An 18,634-nucleotide genomic window follows, 5' to 3' on the forward strand; every position below is an offset into this window, starting at 1 on the left:
AGCCTGATAGAGCCTATGCTCACATGTAAAATTAATCAGATAACAGTTTTGTGGATTTCAGACACACACGCACGCACACACACACACACACACACACACACACACACACACACACACACACACACACACACACACACACACACAGCTCTCCAGCCCTCTCTCACCTGTGCTTTCAGTATCTGATGGGGGTGTGGCTCTGGTCCGGCCAGAGAGTTTGTTGTGCCGGGAGGGCCGTGGGGAGGGCGTGAGGGGCTTGCTGTGGCCATTGTACAGGGCGAGGGGTGGCCCTTTGGGGAGGGGCGGAGGGGTGCTGAGGTGCACCCCGTTAGTGTTAGGGTTAACGTTAGCGTTAGCGACAGGACCGGAGCGCTCCTTCAGACGCCTGTGCAGCTGGTCCTGAGCCTTCAGTGAGGGCATGACCATGGTGGGACACATGAGCTCTGCACACACAAACACACACACACACACACACACACACACACACACACACACACACACACACACACACACACACACACACAGAGAATCAAACAAACACACACATACAAACCGAATCAAACGCACACACACATACACACCGAATCAAACACATACACAAATAATCAAACACACACACAGACAACACACACACAGAATCCAACACACACACAGGGAATCAAACACACACACACATACAAACAGAATCAAACACACACATGTACAGAATCAAACACACACACACACACACACACAGAATCAAACACACACACACACACATACACACACACACACACACACACACACACACACACACAGGAAAAGGAACAGAGCAGGTCAGAGAGTTAGGCAACAGGACAGAAATACAACAACAAACAAATTACTACTTCCTGTTTCTGTCTCAGACAGGCAAAAAAAGCACACACAAAGCAACACACATTCACATTCACGCTGCACTCACCCTTTTCCGGGTAGATTGGCAGCGAGTGCATGTGGTGAAGATAGTGGGGGGGCATCTCGGGAGGGAAGATGTGCGGGTGGGGTAACAGCGCAGGGTGGTGTGGGGGGTAGTGGGACAGATGTGGGGGAGGAGGAGGCAGGGAAGGGTGGAACTCCAGCGTGGGGGGCAGCAGCATCATCTTGCGCATGCCATTCTCCTCCATGACCTGCAGGTGGCAGCAGAGGCAGCAGTGAGTGACGCACAGCGACTAATGTGAGGAAGTGTGAAGGCTAAAGTTAATAACTGATGATTAATGAAATAATCCTAATAATAATGAAAGTTATGAAACTAATTGTTCAATAATATAGTGTCATGGGTGAATAGTCAATAGTTTTTGACACTCCTTGCACTACAAAACATTTGGGAAAGTCATAGCTAAACTGTGGTACTCAGGATATGATAGGGTTAATTACTTCAAGTCTAATTAATATTAACAACAATAACCATCATCATCATTATAATAATCTTCATCTCCTTTGTAATAATGTGATTTATTTTTTCTACACACAAGGTCGGTCACGCATGGTTCTTCATTAAGAGCTGTTTAATTACCCTCAATTAAGCTGATTTATTAGATGGTGTAGTAAGTGGCTTGCACTTACAGGCGCTTAATTTGTCAGCTGTGCAAAGGTGCAGTTCATTATAGACTACTGGGGTGTGGGTATGGAAAGAGACGAGGGACAAACAGTACCGAAGGCATGTAACCTGGAGGCAGGTAGATGGGAGCCACGGAGCCATTGTGGGAGAGCATAGGCACAGGAGCAGGACCTAGACAAGAGCATCATCATCATCATCATCATCATCATCGTCATCAACGTCATGTCATCCTCATCATCATCATCATCATTGTCATCAGCATCAACATCTCCAGCAGTACCAGGAAACAGAATTGTCTTATCATTTCAATAAAGTGTATGTGGCTCATTCTTCATGTGTGTGCGTGTGTATGTATGTATGCCGGTATGTGTGTGTGTCCTGTAGTACCTGTAATGTATTGGATGTGACCTCCCTCTGTGGGAATAGTGAAAGCCTCCCCTGGATTCACCTGCACCAGAAACATCTGCAGACAGAAAGAGACAAGTCAATCAGACAGCTAGAGAGACAGGTCTATCAGACAGTTAGAGAGACAGGTCTATCAGACAGGTCTATCAGACAGCTAGAAAAACAGGTCTATCAGACAGTTAGAAAGACAGGTCTACAGCTAGAGAGGTCCACTGCACACACACCACAAAACACATGTACAGCTATCAGTCAGACAAATAGCAGATCAAACAAAAGGACAGACCACTAGAAAGACAGACAGACAGACCATCAATCACACTCACAGATAGACAAAGACAGCACTATCAGCTAGGCAGGCAAACAGATAGGACCATCATACGGTTTAGATGGGCAAGACTGTCAAACTGTCTGACAGCCCCGGTAGCATTCTGTTACATGTATGAAGTATGAGACCTCAAGGTGCAAGACACCATAAAACTGACAGACAGACAATGCATGATTTGACAGAATTTTAAGTTGTTGAGCATGTAAACAGCTGCAACCAACTACTGAGTCTTACTACTCATTCAAGCCTAGAGATAGATGCATAGAGGAGACAGCAGGAGACTAGGGTATTAGATCAAAGACTAGGACCCTAGAAGAGTAGGGTATTAGATCAAAGACTAGGACCTTAGAATATTCCAATATTAGATTGAAGACTAAGACTAGGACCCTAGAATATTCCAATATTAGATTGAAGACTAAGACTAGGACCCTAGAATATTCCAATATTAGATTGAAGACTAAGACTAGGACCCTAGGAGACTAGGGTATTAAGGGTATTACACAAAGGACTAGGGCTAGGACTAAGGCAGGACAGATCAGTACCATCTTTGGACCATAGCAGTTCCAGATTCAACTGGGGTATCTCTGGTATGGCAACCCCCCTCTTTCATGAGCCTGACCTACTTAAGACAGGTCAAAACCAACTGACAGGACGGACACAGCAAGGGACACAGCAGAAGCCCTACAGACATAAGACACACAGACAGACAGGTGGGCACACACGTTCAGCCTCACTCATCTACTGCGCGCACACACACATACACACACACACATGCCCATAACACTCTCACTCCTCACACCTGCACGGCCTAAATCAACAGTCTGGGCCAGCCTGCTGTAACTATGTCAACAGACACCATATCTGCAACTCTTTATCTCTATCAGACATGCACATCCGGTTGGCAGTGACGTGTTTGCTGTGCGTACTGATAAGAGAGAGAGGTTAACGAGTGATAAACAAATTTTGACAACCACTATTAAAAACATTATATAAAAAACAATGACACTGATTAATTCAACTATGAATTATGAACATGATTACTATTACTATTAAGACTACTGTGCTATTTTTCATAGTTATAAAAACATTAAAAAATAATGAATATCCTGATTAAGATCAACATCCTGTGAGAAGAGATCATCTGGTTAAAACTGATTATTATATCCATATATGCAAATGCATTCATTTGGAGGATGAAAGGTTTTTGTAGACCTGTCTTGTCAGGGTCTTGAGATATCTGTTATTTATGCTGAGCCAGAACAGTGGAAGTGCTACAGCACCCACATGACCAAGCTTGGGTGTGTATGCATGTGTGTGTGTGTGTGTGTGTGTGTGTGTGTGTGTGTGGGGGGGGGTTTGTGTGTGTTTATGTGAGGTGTGTGTGTGTGTTTGTGTGTGTGTGTGTGTTTGTGTGTGTTTGTGTGTGTGTGTTTGTGTGTGTTTATGTGTTTATTTCTCCTGAAGAGTGGATGGATATAGTTTAATATGAAAATCAACTTTGAGGAAAACAAATTGCAGACACACACACACACACACACACACACACACACACACAAACACACACGCGCGCACGCGCGTGGGCACGCACGCATGCACGCGCACACACACACACACACACGCACGCACGCACGCAGGCACGCACACACACATACATCCTGCTCTGTTTAAACACACAGCCATGCTCACACAGTATGTGTTTGTTTGCCCCGCCCTGCTGAGTATGTACACAGGACCCAGCAGTTTGACAAACACAGCGCTTCCATGGGAAATGCACACACACACACACACACACACACACACACACACACACACCGAGAGACACAGTGGCCTGCATTCTCTCACAGCCCTGCATACACGTCAGCCATACACAGACATACACACATGCACACAGATGAGGCACACACACAGGCTGGATTTTTATTTTACCCGTTTCTACATACATACAAACACATGCATATGCACACATGCCCACACACACACTGAGAGCAAGGGAGAGAGAGTGAGAAAGAAAAAGAGAGAGAGAGAGAGAGAGAGAGTGTGAGTGAAAACCACCCAAGAAGCCATTTTCCACATGGAGCCCAAGTATGCGGATAGACCAAGTGTGATGGCCTTAAGGACCCTGGCTCCTGAGCCCACTGCGGTCAGCCCCAGCCCCTGCGTACACTGACCCTCCTGCCAAGCTCCCAGTGCAAACACATTACACCCAGATTCAATAAACACCACCAAACAGGCCTCGCAGTGGCTCTGCTAAAAATCATTATGCACCGTGTGTGTGTGTGTGTGTGTGCATGTGTGTATGTATGTGTGTGTATACACCATGTGTGGGTGTGGGTGTGTGTGTGTGGGTGTGTGTAGTGCAAGAGGGGAGAGAAATGGGAAGAGGGACAACGAAAGCGGGGGCAGTGTGGGGAAGGAGGGGTGGGGGTTGGACCGAGGACAGAGGAAAGCGGGAAATGGAACAGGGAAAGAGGGGGGAGGGCGAGAGAGTGGGGGAGGACAGAGAAAGAGAGGGAGGAGAGGGGACAGCATGCAGGAATGCCGGATCCAGCCGGAGAGGGGGGGGGGCGGGGGTCGGGAGGGAGGGAGAGACGCTGGAATGTCTGGAATGCTGAGGCCAGCCCCACAGTCACTGCCATCCCTGAGAGCACAGCCAGGAGAGTGGGATGAACAGAGGAAAGGAGAGGAGAAGAGAGAGAGGGAAGGAGAGAGAGTGTGGAGAAGAGTAGGTGGCTACACTGACAAGTACAGGACTGGAAATCCCCTACGACTGCAAAATGATGGACACTCTTTCACACACACAAATACTGGATTACACGCACACAGGTAAAGACACTCATGTGTACAAGTTCATCCACCCACCTAGTGACCCACACACACTCACACACACACATACAGGCTGCAATGTCTTTCAGAAATTCCTTCCAGACCATCACAACACAAGGATGACAGACAGGTTTGAATTGAGAGCCAACGCAGTGGGCATCCAGTATCAGGACAAAAGTCTGGCAAACCAAGCACTATACTACAATAACAGCAAAAGAGATTTAGGTACACCAATCACACAGGGAGACAGAGATGCAGGCCCGCCAATCAGAAAGATGGTCGTCGAGGGCGTGTCAAGAAACTGCCTGCTCAGTGGCAGAACAAAGGAAAAACAATCCCACGATGCATTTAGGCTGAGGAGGCAGTTTCCAGGGCAAGGTAAATATTGTGTCTTCTCAGGGACAGCTAGGAGTGTGAGAAACACACACACACACACTCTCTCTTTCTCTCTCTCTCTCTCTCTCTCTCTCTCTCTCACACACACAGACACACACACACACTCACAAAGATGAGGAGTCTAAACCCAAAATTAATGAGTTTTAACATCATTCCCTTCCTTCAGGAGACAGTACAATGGTTGTCCATACTTGTGTTTTATTATGCCTAAATACCAGCATCATAAACACTAAATAACCAGTTATACCCTCCACTATAAGCCACCCACACAAACTCTTCCAGACCTGCCTTTGACTGGTCTGTTTGTGCCTGCTTTGATTATTTTATACATGAAGGAATGCTGAGCCGTGGCAACCATCAACACAAGGCCCTCTGGTCCAGTCAGCACGGTTTATATCAGGCCAATGGGGCGGAAACAGGAAGGAAGGGCAGAGGGAACGGAGGGAGCAGCACACGCATGACCAACGTGGGTCAGGTGTGTGGGAATTAAACTCGGTCACATCCTGATGTAGTGATCACAGGACGGCCAAAAAACGGCTGTCCACCAGGAAAGGAGTGATCAGTGTGTTGGTGACTCACAGAGAGGGAAAGAGGGAGAGAGAGATGACCAGTCAAAATGTGGTCACTCCGATTTGCATGGGCCAGTCCCATATGGACAATAAAAGTCGGTCTGGGTTTTTCCAGGTCACAGCATGAGTATGTGTGTGTGTGTGTGTGTGTGTGTGTGTGTGTGTGTGTGTGTGTGTGTGTGGCAGGGAGGGGGGTAGAGGAAGTTTGGTGGAAAATCCCAAAGCCTGATTGATGTAAGAGCATAACAGAGAGATAACAATCTTCCCCCTGTCCAAACCAATTCACCTCATGGAGCCAGGGACAGAGAGATAGGATGCTTTGGACCTAATTGGACATTTGGTATCTATTTGGCCCTATGTGGAAGATAAAAGGAAAGAGAGAGCATGCGATGGGGGAGAGAGCGAGAGAGAACGAGTATAGACGTCAAGAGAGGGCAAGAACTCTTCCTTTGAACTCTGGAATGCCCCAAGACTCAAGAAACAGGTTCTGTGGAGAATTCTTTTAATCTTCCAGCATACCTTCTGACACTGATCATGCAACTCATATTTGATCTTTCAGGTGCAAATGTTTACGTGGACAACAAACAACAAAAATTACTTATACAGACTTAGTGAAAAAAGCTAAAGATAAAAATGAGATCTGAAAGGTTTGGAGCCAGCAAGCGGTCATATTATTAGACACAAAGACAGAGAGAGTAAACTTAATCAGCCTAATCAGAGCCTCACTATAGCATGTTGGAGGTAATACTCACTGTGTGAGGTATGCACATGCAGACTCTCACACACACAGGCACAGGCACACTCACACAGGCACAGGCACACACACTCTCACACACACACACACACAGACACAGGCACAGGCACAGGCACAGCATACACACACACACAACACACCCCCTTCCCTTCCCCAGAGGCTATCAGAACTCTGTTCCGGATGTGTACACTTCCAGAGGACCGCTCCGCCCCTTTACACACACACACACCACACCACACACACACACACACACACACACACCCACCACCCCCCCCCTGGTCTCTCGCTCTTACGGGAATGAGCTGGCAGGCCGGGCCGCGGGCTGTCAGGAATGCAGACGGCTGCTGAAGGGAGCGCAAGGAAAGAACGTGGGATAAAAAGAGGAGAAAAGAAGAAGAAAGAACAGAAAGAACGGATCAAAAGAGAGAAAAGGAGAGTAGAGAGAAAGGGAGAGGAAGAGAGAGGCCAACTTGGGAAAAGAAGAATAGAGAAATGAACAGGGAAAAAAGAGAGGGGAGAGATGATAGAGAATATGAGAGGGAGAGAGAGAGATAATGCTCCTCCTTTTTAATTTGCTTTTCCCTTTCTCTCTGCCTCTGCTTCACACACACCCACAACACATCAGTGCCCCACAGTGGGCAAGCAAAGAACAAGCTGAGGCCACACAAACACCACACATTCATGCACACACACCACACACACACACACACACATGTGCACCACACATAGTTTTACTACAGTTGCTTGTTTCTCTCTCAAGAAAGAGAGGACAATGTCACTGTCCACACACACACACACACACACACACACACACACAGACAGACACGCAATTGCTCTTGTTATCTAGAAAGGAAAAGTCAGTCATGACACACACACTTCAGTGGAAGATTTCAGTCATGGTAGGCTGATAAATTCTGAAAGGTTTTGGTGCGTCAGTCCGCTCTTCCACTGCCTTTTCCTACCCTTTCCTGCCCTTCCCTATCTCCAGCAGAAACGAGGCTTTAGCCTGCCAGAAGCTCTGCCCCAACACTTAGAGCTAGGCTAACTTCTAACCAAGCATAAAGAGCCTTAACTCACCACAAAACCAGCAACGACCACTGTGCAAATGCTAAGCGCTAAGCTAACTGCTCAACCGCACCACTGAGCTAAAATAACCATTAAGCCAGCAATGGAAACTGAGCAAACACTGAGAGCAGAGCAAGTCACTCAAGCAACATACAGCTAGAGTAACCACTATGCCAGTAATTGCCACTGGACAGAAGCTGGCAACCAGTAAGCCCCTGCATCAGGCTAACCATGCCAAGCTCGCTGCCCACCAAATCACAACGTCCCATCAGAGACATTGATGTATTATGGATATCTCATTTACACAGGGGGAGACTGGGGGGTGAGGGATGGGATTGACGTGTTCTTCTCACCTGTTGCATGCAGTCTGTACTGAGCATGTGCGGGAAGCCCAGCTCAGAAAGCAGGGGCGGGGCCTCCAGAGTCTGGTCATCATCATGCCTCACATACACCAGCTCCTGAGAGAGAGTGAGTGAGAGAGAGAAAGAGGAGAGAGAGAGAGTTTTTTTAAAAAACCTTTAAGTGCATCAGGTCAAAAAATCATTCCATATCAGTGAATATAAGAGAATAATCCAAGAACTGACTTTCTTGATAATACTGATGCTATGACCACACACCTTAACACTTTCAAGAATTTCTTTACTCCTCTGATTTATAAATGAATGCTGTTAATATTACTAAATTAAGTTGTATTAGTGCACAGAATAGAAAGTAAAAGACTCTGTGTGTGTGTGTGTGTGTGTGTGCGGGGGGGGGTGTTTGTCAGAGAGAGTGAGGAAGAGATTGAGGCCGTCTGTCGCCTGTTTCACATTTGGCATCTGTGTTGGTGTTGACATCTGTGGTTAGAGTGTCTGGAAGTAGGAGAACTGGTGCTTGCGTGCGTGTTGAGTGTGTGTGCCATGACTGTGTGTGGTGTGTGCATGGATAGATGCTAGTTCTTAGAAGTCATATGGCAGAGTTTCCATTCATCCATCTGGAATTAATAACACACATACACACACAATCTCTCTCTCTTTCTGAAACCACACACACACACCGGCTCGTGTGTGTAAACAGGAAGTGTGCAAACAGGGGGAATGCATGCACCACACAAAACACAACCCTGGGGAACCAACACAAGATGCAGATAACCATTCAGCAACACACACAACACAACCACCCACACACACAACACACACACACACACACACACATACAAACAGTTGCGGTAAATCAAGTGTTTTTTGTCCAGCTGCATTAGGAATCTGTGTGTGTGATGTGACTAGCTGCTTCTAGTGTCAGCACAGGAGGATCCACACACTACGAGAGCAGTACTTAGAGACAACCCATACTTTGAAACAAATTTATTTGAATCTATTATCACCATTACAAATGAACATTCTCACCAGGAACTTTTAGTTCTTACCTAAACCTCCTGGAGTAAAAGTGGGGGTGACAGTAGCAAGGAACAACTCTTTTAACAGGACGCCTTGAGCAGAACCCAGCTCAGAAGGGGAGCCCACTGCCTTTGGCTGTGTGCGGCCCAGGGAAAAAAGAGAGATCTTTAAATGGCACCTGCTGGGCAAAATGTCCCTCTCCTACGCTAACCTGGTCCCCTTAAATTGTCGCCGCACAGCTTCTCAGAAAATGATACACACTTGCACTTAGGCTCTCAATGTCTAAGGAAGGAACTACTGCCTCTGGGGATCAACAGCCATTCAAAATGGGGAACTAGGCACAGAAGCTACTGGTACTGGGCCCAATGGCCATGGTCAGGCTCTGTTGTTAGCAACACTGTATGTTAGCACAGCTTACCAAGTCTGTGCTTTATACCTTTAAATCACTGAAAGGGATAATGGTTCATGACTGGCATGTATTTTTCTCATTCTTTCTTTTTTATTCATGATCAGTCAAAAAGGACTAAAATATAGGGTGAAAAATCACCTTCTCATTCACTGTAATTCATCATTCTTTCTCTTACGTCCCCTTCCCTGACTACTTCATTTTTTTACTCCCTTTCTACGTACCCCCTGATCTCTAGACTCAACCCCTCTCTCCTTGAACACAGCTGTACTAAATTAGTACTACTTCAGTATGCAGTGAATCAACACATAAGAATACAAATGCGGTGCACTGAACACTGATGTTGCAATTAAGTTATGTCCTCCAGAAGCATAGGTAAAAGTACATACAAATAGGTAATTCCCACCAGTATAGTTGCAGCTTCATCTGTCAGGCCAGGTGCACTGTTAATTGTATTGTGATGATTTGTGTATGTTTTAATGTTATTATTAATTTCTAGTTTGATTGTGACAGTTCCTAAAGTCAGTGACTACGGTAAGCATCAATTTGCTGTATTCAATGGTTCACATGGTAATCTGTGTCCTATGCACTGAAGTGCACTGAAAGGCTTTCATCTGTGACAGCCCTCCCAGGAACTTCCTGGGTAGTTTACTGATTAATGCAGCACAAGTGTCCAAAATGAGACAGACCACAGGTGTACAGGTTGCCAGGGCAACAGCAGTGGCAACAACAACTCTGTCTCAAAAGCTGCTTCTATTTCATGTTTTGCAGTTTCTTCCTCTCTCCTCTCTCTCCTTCTCCTGCCCTCCCTCAAGCTTACTGTGAGGAGAGGGCTGCCAAAGGCATTCTGGAGAATCCACTGACAGTGCCTGGCACCCCTCTACTCTCAGCTCATGCAGCCTGTGTGGCACAATGCCTCATTACTCTCTGTGTGTGTGTGTGTGTGTGTGTGTGTGTGTGTGTGTGTGTGTGTGTGTGTGTGTGTGTGTGTGTGTGTGTGTGTGTGTGCGTGTGTGTGTGTGTGTGTGTGTGTGTGTGTGTGCCCCAGAGACTGTGCATGTCAGTGGTGTCCTTTGTTAAACAGCTGCCGCACTTCAAGCTGCCCTGAGCCACAATGGGCCTTCCTTTGCTACTGCCACCACTGTCTCTCTCACACACACATACACACACACGTATTGATTTTCATGTACGTAAAAGTACAGGACAGCACACATACACACACTAACAAACAACATAAATAAACATATATTTATATAACACGGACCAGCTATCAAAAACCTCTTACCAGTACTCTAGGCTAATATCTGATGGAATGCAATGTCTCATGCTTGACCTGATTATTATAATAAATGTGTGAGCCCCGTACCAGTTCAAATACTAGTGCAGACTCCAGGTGAATATAGGGGAGACATATGCCCTGGCAGAGCCAAGAGATCGCCTATTTCATGTTCACAGCTAACAAGGTAATTTTTAAGTACTCACTTAGAAGAGAATTACAGTGGGTCATACATTGTTAGGAACCTGTTCTGCTCGCAGCTGGAATCCATGACTGTAACCACACTCACACCTCAGGACTATAGGCGAGGTTAAGTAAGTAGTAGTAAGTAGACTATACACACTGGCAACACCCAGTCTCGTTTCCCCATATAGTAGACCTTCCGGGCTCTGCATAAGAATGGTTTGATGAAAGAGAATCCTTAATCTTGATCTTAATATGGTCACTCACCCTTCTGATGATTGTTTTCTGGTAGGAACATTCTACAAGACTTGTTTTCTTATCAGAAGAAAATCTATCCCGTGTGAAGTAAAAGTTATGTCATAACAGCGTGTGAAAGAGAGGGGGACAGGTGTCGCATCACGGGCTCAGCGTGTCTATGGCAACGGAAGCCTCCGGAAGGAAGAGCCAGGCAGGAGAAGAATAGGTGAGCCGGGCGAGAAAGGGCCTAGAGGCATGCAAACGGGCCAGCTCTTTCAGCTACTAACGCTGGGCGTGGAACCCTCCGGAAACCGAATCCTTGGCCTCACAAAAGGACACAAAGCCATGCCCATAATAATGACAAACAAAAACCCACGGAAATAAGGTTCTGCCTTACAGTAGGTCGATGAATATCTCGAGTGCTGCTGTATATTTCATGGCAAACTTCTGCTGCATGTTTCTAACAGCATCATGTATGTGCCCTTTCTGATGAGGTGACTGTGTCTTAAACAACAGTACGACTTTCGTTTTAACGGGCCAAGGGTTTATCATACATGGCTACATAAGATATTGAGCTGGCCGTCATACAAATCCGTTATAAAGTGTTTTTCTTTTTGCAAGCCGTCGGCGTAGACAAAACTACTTTACATAGTTGCAGATACACTAAATGCACATGAGGGTTAACTGGAATTTGGGCATTTTAGTTAATAGTCAGTCACAGAAAGAGTCAACTTAAACTTCACTCTGACACGTATAGATGGTGGATACTTGGATTATAGTTAGATTTGTGCCGGTCAGATAGCATCAATGATGCCCGCTGGAGTGTTTACCATCTTCGGTGCCACGTAGTCTACATCGGGCACCTCAGCCATCAGACCATCCCTAGTTTAACAGGACTGTCTTCGGGACTCGGCAAAATAATCAGGACTTGTTTAAAGCAATTCGTTTGGTAATAGTCTGACGTTATATTGAGATTCAACTAATAACATCCAACAAGCCATACCTGTCGCAAAATCCCATGCACAACTCGCTGGTTTGCCTCTTACGTCATGAAATACTAGCCTCAGAGACGAGTTATTAGTAGACGATCTTGCTTAGGCTACACCACAGAATTACACCAAATATGATTATTTATTATGCAAAAGTAACATGAAATAAGACACAACACCCTGATTTGAATACTACTGCGTTTTACATTATGGCCCAAATACAGTGGCCAGACATGCCCGATGTCTGAATCAAACGCGCAAATGTAGAAAATGTGCTGCTCAATTACCGCAATACCGAGTGAAGAAAAGGAGCGGCGAGTTGGCACGGCGGAGCTCTCATGTGATAGCTCAGGAGTAGCGACGGGAAAACGCTTTATCCACTCCCTTCTTCGTATCTTCAAATGTATGTGCCCTTAGCTCAACCTGACGCGTGCTAAGAGGTACACGAATCGCTGCTGGCCAGACTTTCACAGGAGCGCTGCTTTGAGTAGCTTACGATTCCACCACACCGCCATCAAGAAATCCAGGGAACATGCGCAATGCCCGCAAAATGCCGTAAGACTAGCTGACCCGATGGGTCATCCCACTGTCAAGACAGGAAAAGTTTGTTGTACTCACGGACAGCCCACCACCAGTCTTGCAATCCATATAATTCCAGTAGTTTTATCATAATTATGCGCACGTGATTGTGCTGCAACAACATAATTATGAAGGGAAAAGTGGGGGAAAAATAGGCTATGGGCCTCTACACCTGCGTTTTTATCGGCATCAACAGATTACTTCGAGGATCAGGTCTACATTTAATATCATATTTAACATCAGCATAAACTCCAATTTAATTCAATGGAATGTTTTTTGTTTGTTTGTTTGGACAGTGGGCTTATGGAAATTCGTCGTTTCCACTCGACTCATGTTGGTGATGGATAGGACCACCCCAGTGCTCGCCTTCCGTCACATAACTTATTTAGCGAAACTAGTCATTTCCGCCTTTGATCTTCAAAAGAAGAATCTTCCATGAGCAAATGGCGTTGATGCCGGCTGAGGCTGTAATAATGCGTCATTATGAAATTATGAAATGAAATGTTTAGACCGGTCTATTAAAATGTTTAGTTATTTATCAGTGATGATGTCAGTTATTTAGATCAACAAACTGTTTGAAGGCTCACGAGCTCTCTCCCACTATAATGCCTCAGTAGTTACACGCACGATCGGGGAGCTGTTAGAGACGTTACGTAGTCGGTATAAAATGAAAATAAACAGGATGTAGCTTCAGACAATTTTCAGTAGATGGCGCAAGGCTACCGCGTAGGATGTGAAGACCGATGTTGGCTGCGAAATGTGCGCCTCTCTCCTCCTGTTCCTTGGAGTGGCCTAGGGGTAATGATTTGACTGGAGATAAACTGTTTAAAATATCCTAACGTCTTTCAAGCTCTCTATAGAGACTGTATGGTTTCAGCTGCATATCACTTAGGTTTGATAAATATATCATAAATTGACCCCAAAGTCAAAGTGGCTATGGTAATGCATTTAATAGCATAAGCACCAGTTGTAATCAGAAAAGCGATGCAACACCTGTAAGGGATTGTCTTTTTAATTTCACATGAATTAATAAATGGCTACGGCATCCTTCCTACAATACTACAGCTTATATACACAATTTAACACAAAAACAAATAACCAAAAAGCTGGTTCACAATTACACCACAAGACCGTACTGGAGAAACAGACATTCACAGACTAAAAAGTTGAGATGTTTAAATATGGCAGACTACAGTAAAGTGTTTCATGGACATTTCAAATTAACTTGGATACTGATATGATGAGTAAAAGCAATCAGCAGTTTGCACAGATCTTTGCATTTATTTGTTACAGGCAAGAATATGGGTTATTTAAGGTAAGCCCTTCAAAATTGGGAGGGGATCCTATCCTTTACTTTTGGATTTCCTCACTTCCAGACCATCCTCATCATCCTCTCTCCACCTCAGACGAAAACTCTCTCTCTTGCATTCTCATTGACTTGCATGTCCCTAACCCTCCCTTTTTTTCTTTAGATAGCATTGGCACCCGAGTGCCTGATATTCATTAATGGTCAGAGAAGCCTTTAGAAGCCTGCCCTGCTTTCCTTTAGAAGTCTTTCCCAGTGCTGTTGCCTTTCAACAGTGACACTGGGATATCATAATGACACTTTATCATGCTCTAAACATTCTGAGACAGACAACACTCCTAATTACCTCAATGTCATTCTCATACACTCTGCCTCTCTCTCTCTCTCTCTCTCTCTCTCGCAATCCTTCCCTTCTCTCATAGCTTGTGAACCTGCCGCTATGGCCTCTGACATTTTTACGTAACCTGGCTGGGCCCGTTGCAGGCCTGCTGGTCGTTCTCCTCCAGAGGCTGGAGGATGCTGGATGGAGTAGCCCTCCGCGGGCCACTATGGATGGCGGCGGATGGCCTGCGGAACGTGGAGAGGCGGTGGCGGAAGTTCTCCCCGGAGAAGAAGTAGAGCAGTGGGTCAAAGCAGGAGTTGGAGGCGGCCAGGCAGAGGGTGACGACCACGGACTTCTGCATGGTGATAAGCTCATCACAGTTGATGTCGCGGCGGCTCATGAAGTGCAGGTGCAGCGTGCGCTGGATGTGGTAGGGCGTGAAGCTGACCAGGAACGTCACCGTGACGATGATGATCATGCGGATGGCCTTGATGCGCGTGGCACGCTGTTTCTGCTGCGAGACATTGGTTCGACCCAGAAGCGCCCTTGTAATGCCCGCGTAGCACAGCATGATCACCAGGAAGGGTATGATGAAGCCCACCACCAGGGAGAAGTAGTTGAGAGCCATCAGTTTGCTCAGGCCCTGGTTGCCACTGTGCTCTGGTAGTGTCTGGTTGCCACCGTGCTCTGGTAGGCCCTGGTTGCCACCGCGCTCTGGCGGCTCGAAGCACTTGGTTTTGTTGGTTATGGGATCCACGTGCTGGCCCTGCATTAGGAACGGCATGGAGGTAGTACAGATGAACACCCAGATACAGATGCAGACGATGCGTGCCTTGCGTTCTGTCACCAGCCTGAGGTTCTGCACGGGATAGACGATGGCGAGGAAGCGCGTGACGCTCATGGCCGTCATGAAGAAGACGCTGCAGTAGAGGTTAACGTAGAGCGTGTAGGAGCTGATGCGGCACAGGAAGTCGCCGTGATTCCACTGGCCTTTGTTGACGTAGTAGATGACACGCAGTGGCAGCACGCTCACGCAGAACAGGTCCGACAGGGCCAGGTTCAGCATGTAGATGTGAAACGCAGAGCGCTGGCGGAACGTCCGCAGGAGGACAAACAGGGCAAAACCGTTGCCCACCAGGCCAAAAACGGTGATGATGGAGTAGGCAGTGGAGTACACTTGGTTGCGGAAGTCGTCGATGGATGGGCAATGTGTTCCGTTGTCTGAGGGCGTGTCAGTAGTCAGCACCATCTAAAGGACAGAGAATGATGATGATTAGTGCGATAAGGCATCACCATATGCTTCACATTAAAGTTACAGTCCTCGATCCTCGCAAAAGGATTGAAAAACACCACTCCCCTCACCACCCCAGAAGTAGCGTTGCTGATTGCCTGGAATAGTGTTTGGCTCAGTCCTAGCCATTTTGTTTCTTATTTACAAAGCAAGGACTATGCCGGAACCTGGCCGACCGCCAGGTGGGGTCAAAGGGTACAGATGACCCCAGCCCAATGCCCAGTGGCGTAACGTAGTGGTGTAAGGCAGTGGTTCGAAAACATTTTACAGTCCCGTACCCCCTTTTTTCATGTTTGTAACCGCCGCCACGCCCCCTCCCCCCGCACACATATTCTGCCTATAACACTTGAGAAGGAGAGGAGGGAAATTCACTGAATTTGACGAAACGCGTAATGGATTAGGTTGAATCAAGATGGTCATACAACCCATCAAGGTGATATTACATCAACAATGGATCCACATGTTTTTTCTGTGAAATGACATATATGTGATTTCTTTTTTGCTTCACTGATAGAGCTAGATGCCTCTGAAAGGACCATCTTTCAATAGCATCTAATCTAAATATAATGCTTATATATGATATTGGGACTATCACTGTAAGCCAACTCCTTTTGACAATAATGTAAACAGGTTACAAATTCCCCTGACCTTTTCAAAGATAATCTCAAAAACCTTGTTTGCACATGTGGAAACCACATTGTGCGCACTGTGCATTAAGTGTCCTAAAAATGTGTGGAGCAGCCGCCTTGAAATAATATGTAAACTCAGGTCACGTCTTGTGTCCTACCCAAAAATGCCCAATCAAACATCACATCGCATAACCTGCAGCAGCGCTTCTGCAAGGGGATGCAAATAACTGCTGCTAGCTTCATTGTTGTGCAAATAAGAGCGTTTATCTGAGCAAACAGGAACTTAACGAGAGACTGCTGTAGAAGATAAGATGACACCAAACAAAGATATGCGATCGAGTCCAAATTAACCAAATATGTTTTTTATGGTGTTATTAAATGTTAGGACTACCAACCCCTGTCTATTCCCAAAGCTCTACTCCACAATATAAGGAGCCCCTTTTTTGTACTGCGTACCATAAAGAACCAAATCAGCCAACATACTAACATTATATGAAGAAACATATTGAAAATTGACACTTGGTCAATGAAGATTGTCTCCAAAGTTTAAACAGCTGACCCAGGGTAAGGTGAATTAAAAGTTGAACCTGCGTTGCTGTGCGAGCATACAAATGTAAGAACAAGGTTATGGCAAGCATCTTTCTCTCTGTTGTGTTAAACTCGTTTAGAAATTCATAAGCGCAAACAAATGATCGATTTCACATCATTAAATGAACGCGCTAATAGCCTAGAGTCGTGCATGTTCGTCCATGCAAAATGATTTATGCAGAATTCCGAAAGGTTTGGTTCAGCTCAAATGTTTGTGCCACAATACAAGTCTGACCAATTGTATTAAATAGGAAATAAGGAATAGGCTGATATAGGCTCGATTCGTGTTTATTTCAGTAGGCTGTTAACTTTAAAAGCACTGCTATTCTGCAACTTTTCAAGCCACAAATACTTTCTTAAGGTCTCTGCAAGGTGACACTATCTCATTTAATTTTGAGCAATGCCTGAAAGTCTTACCCCTGAAGGAGAGATGGTGTGTCCAAACGTTGTTTCGGGAACCATCGGCGCGGGCGGCAGACACTCCGACATACGCGGTTTGTTGTACAAGGGTGGGAAGGAGCTTCAGTAGTCTCCATCTGAGCACTACGTTCTCTCTTCAAACACAACCGCAATTGCGACGCCCACTAACAAGGCTAACAGGCTAACGAGATTGCTCTGCATGTCCCAGGGGCGTTGTAGATGAGACACAGGCTGTAGCATAGGGCACAATATGTCATAGAGGCCCCTCATGATAAGTGTTGCCTTTTAAAGTAAAATCTCGCCTAAGGCTTGTTTGGGGACTTGTTAAGTGGTCATGTTTGCATTGAAATGTGCATGTAGATAGGCAGAATATAGATGTAGTGGTTGCTGGGGAGATTTTTCCTCTATTACTGTGCTGTATTATATAAGTCAGGGACTATAAATGAGAAAAAGAATGCAAGTACAGCACATTTACCACACTACAGTACAGTGGCATCTTCAGTATTGTGACAGGCAGATCAACAAGTTTGTTTTTGGTGTCATGATAGTTGCTTGGCTTAAAATATTTGTGGGGGGTGGGCGGCTAACATGCCAAAGATTCAAGGCAAGGGAGAATGTTGCAGAATGAAAGTGAATGTGAGGTTCATAAAAATGAGACATCAAAGTAAAATCACACCTAGGGCATGGCCCGATGCAAATCCACTTGCTCTTAGTGAGACAACTCCCTCATTACCCATCTCTTGCCTTGTAGCAATTTTCTGAGAATTTGTGCATATCAGAGGCTTTCACCGTCAATTCTTTCTAAATGGGAGGGGAGGATGTTGTTCACAACAAAAACAGCAAGCATTAGCTGAGAGAAAGCTTTTCAGTTGAATGCACATCATTCTTCACTGACAAATTGGATAGGCAATATATCCACTTTATTTGTATATACTGTATATTAGTATATATATTGTATAACATGACACTTTTAATATTTGACATGACCTAGATGCTGTCACACAAGAAGGCTTTAAACTGACTTAAAGCGACATTATGTAGGTTTGCAGTGTAACATACTCAAATGTGTTTGGATGGTATTATAAAGAACCAACAGGTGAGTAGGGTGGCCCGGCCCCCCTC

The 18,634-nt window shown here is 45.6% G+C and overlaps 2 protein-coding genes across 2 annotated transcripts in view; both read right to left on the minus strand.

Moving 5' to 3' along the window:
• The window catches only part of LOC116218006 (fibronectin type-III domain-containing protein 3A-like), a 17,006-nt gene extending 8,671 nt beyond the window's left edge, over positions 1-8,335 (minus strand). The window contains 5 exon segments of the mRNA XM_031558053.2: positions 165-440; positions 938-1,142; positions 1,668-1,744; positions 1,961-2,036; positions 8,264-8,335. Coding sequence (XP_031413913.1) covers positions 165-440; positions 938-1,142; positions 1,668-1,744; positions 1,961-2,036; positions 8,264-8,290 — 661 coding nt within the window. The 5' untranslated portion in view covers positions 8,291-8,335.
• A 5,970-nt stretch (positions 8,336-14,305) lies between these two features.
• On the minus strand, positions 14,306-18,127 carry LOC116225204 (cysteinyl leukotriene receptor 1-like). The gene is made up of 2 exons (XM_031587267.2): positions 17,510-18,127; positions 14,306-15,833 (listed from the first exon to the last, which is right to left on the minus strand). The coding sequence occupies exons 1-2, from the start codon at positions 17,579-17,581 to the stop codon at positions 14,718-14,720; spliced, it is 1,188 nt and encodes a 395-aa protein (XP_031443127.1). The 5' UTR covers positions 17,582-18,127; the 3' UTR covers positions 14,306-14,717.
• Positions 18,128-18,634: the final 507 nt, after the last annotated feature.

The sequence above is a fragment of the Clupea harengus genome, chromosome 20, assembly GCF_900700415.2.
Source record: "Clupea harengus chromosome 20, Ch_v2.0.2, whole genome shotgun sequence".
Taxonomy (NCBI): domain Eukaryota; kingdom Metazoa; phylum Chordata; class Actinopteri; order Clupeiformes; family Clupeidae; genus Clupea; species Clupea harengus.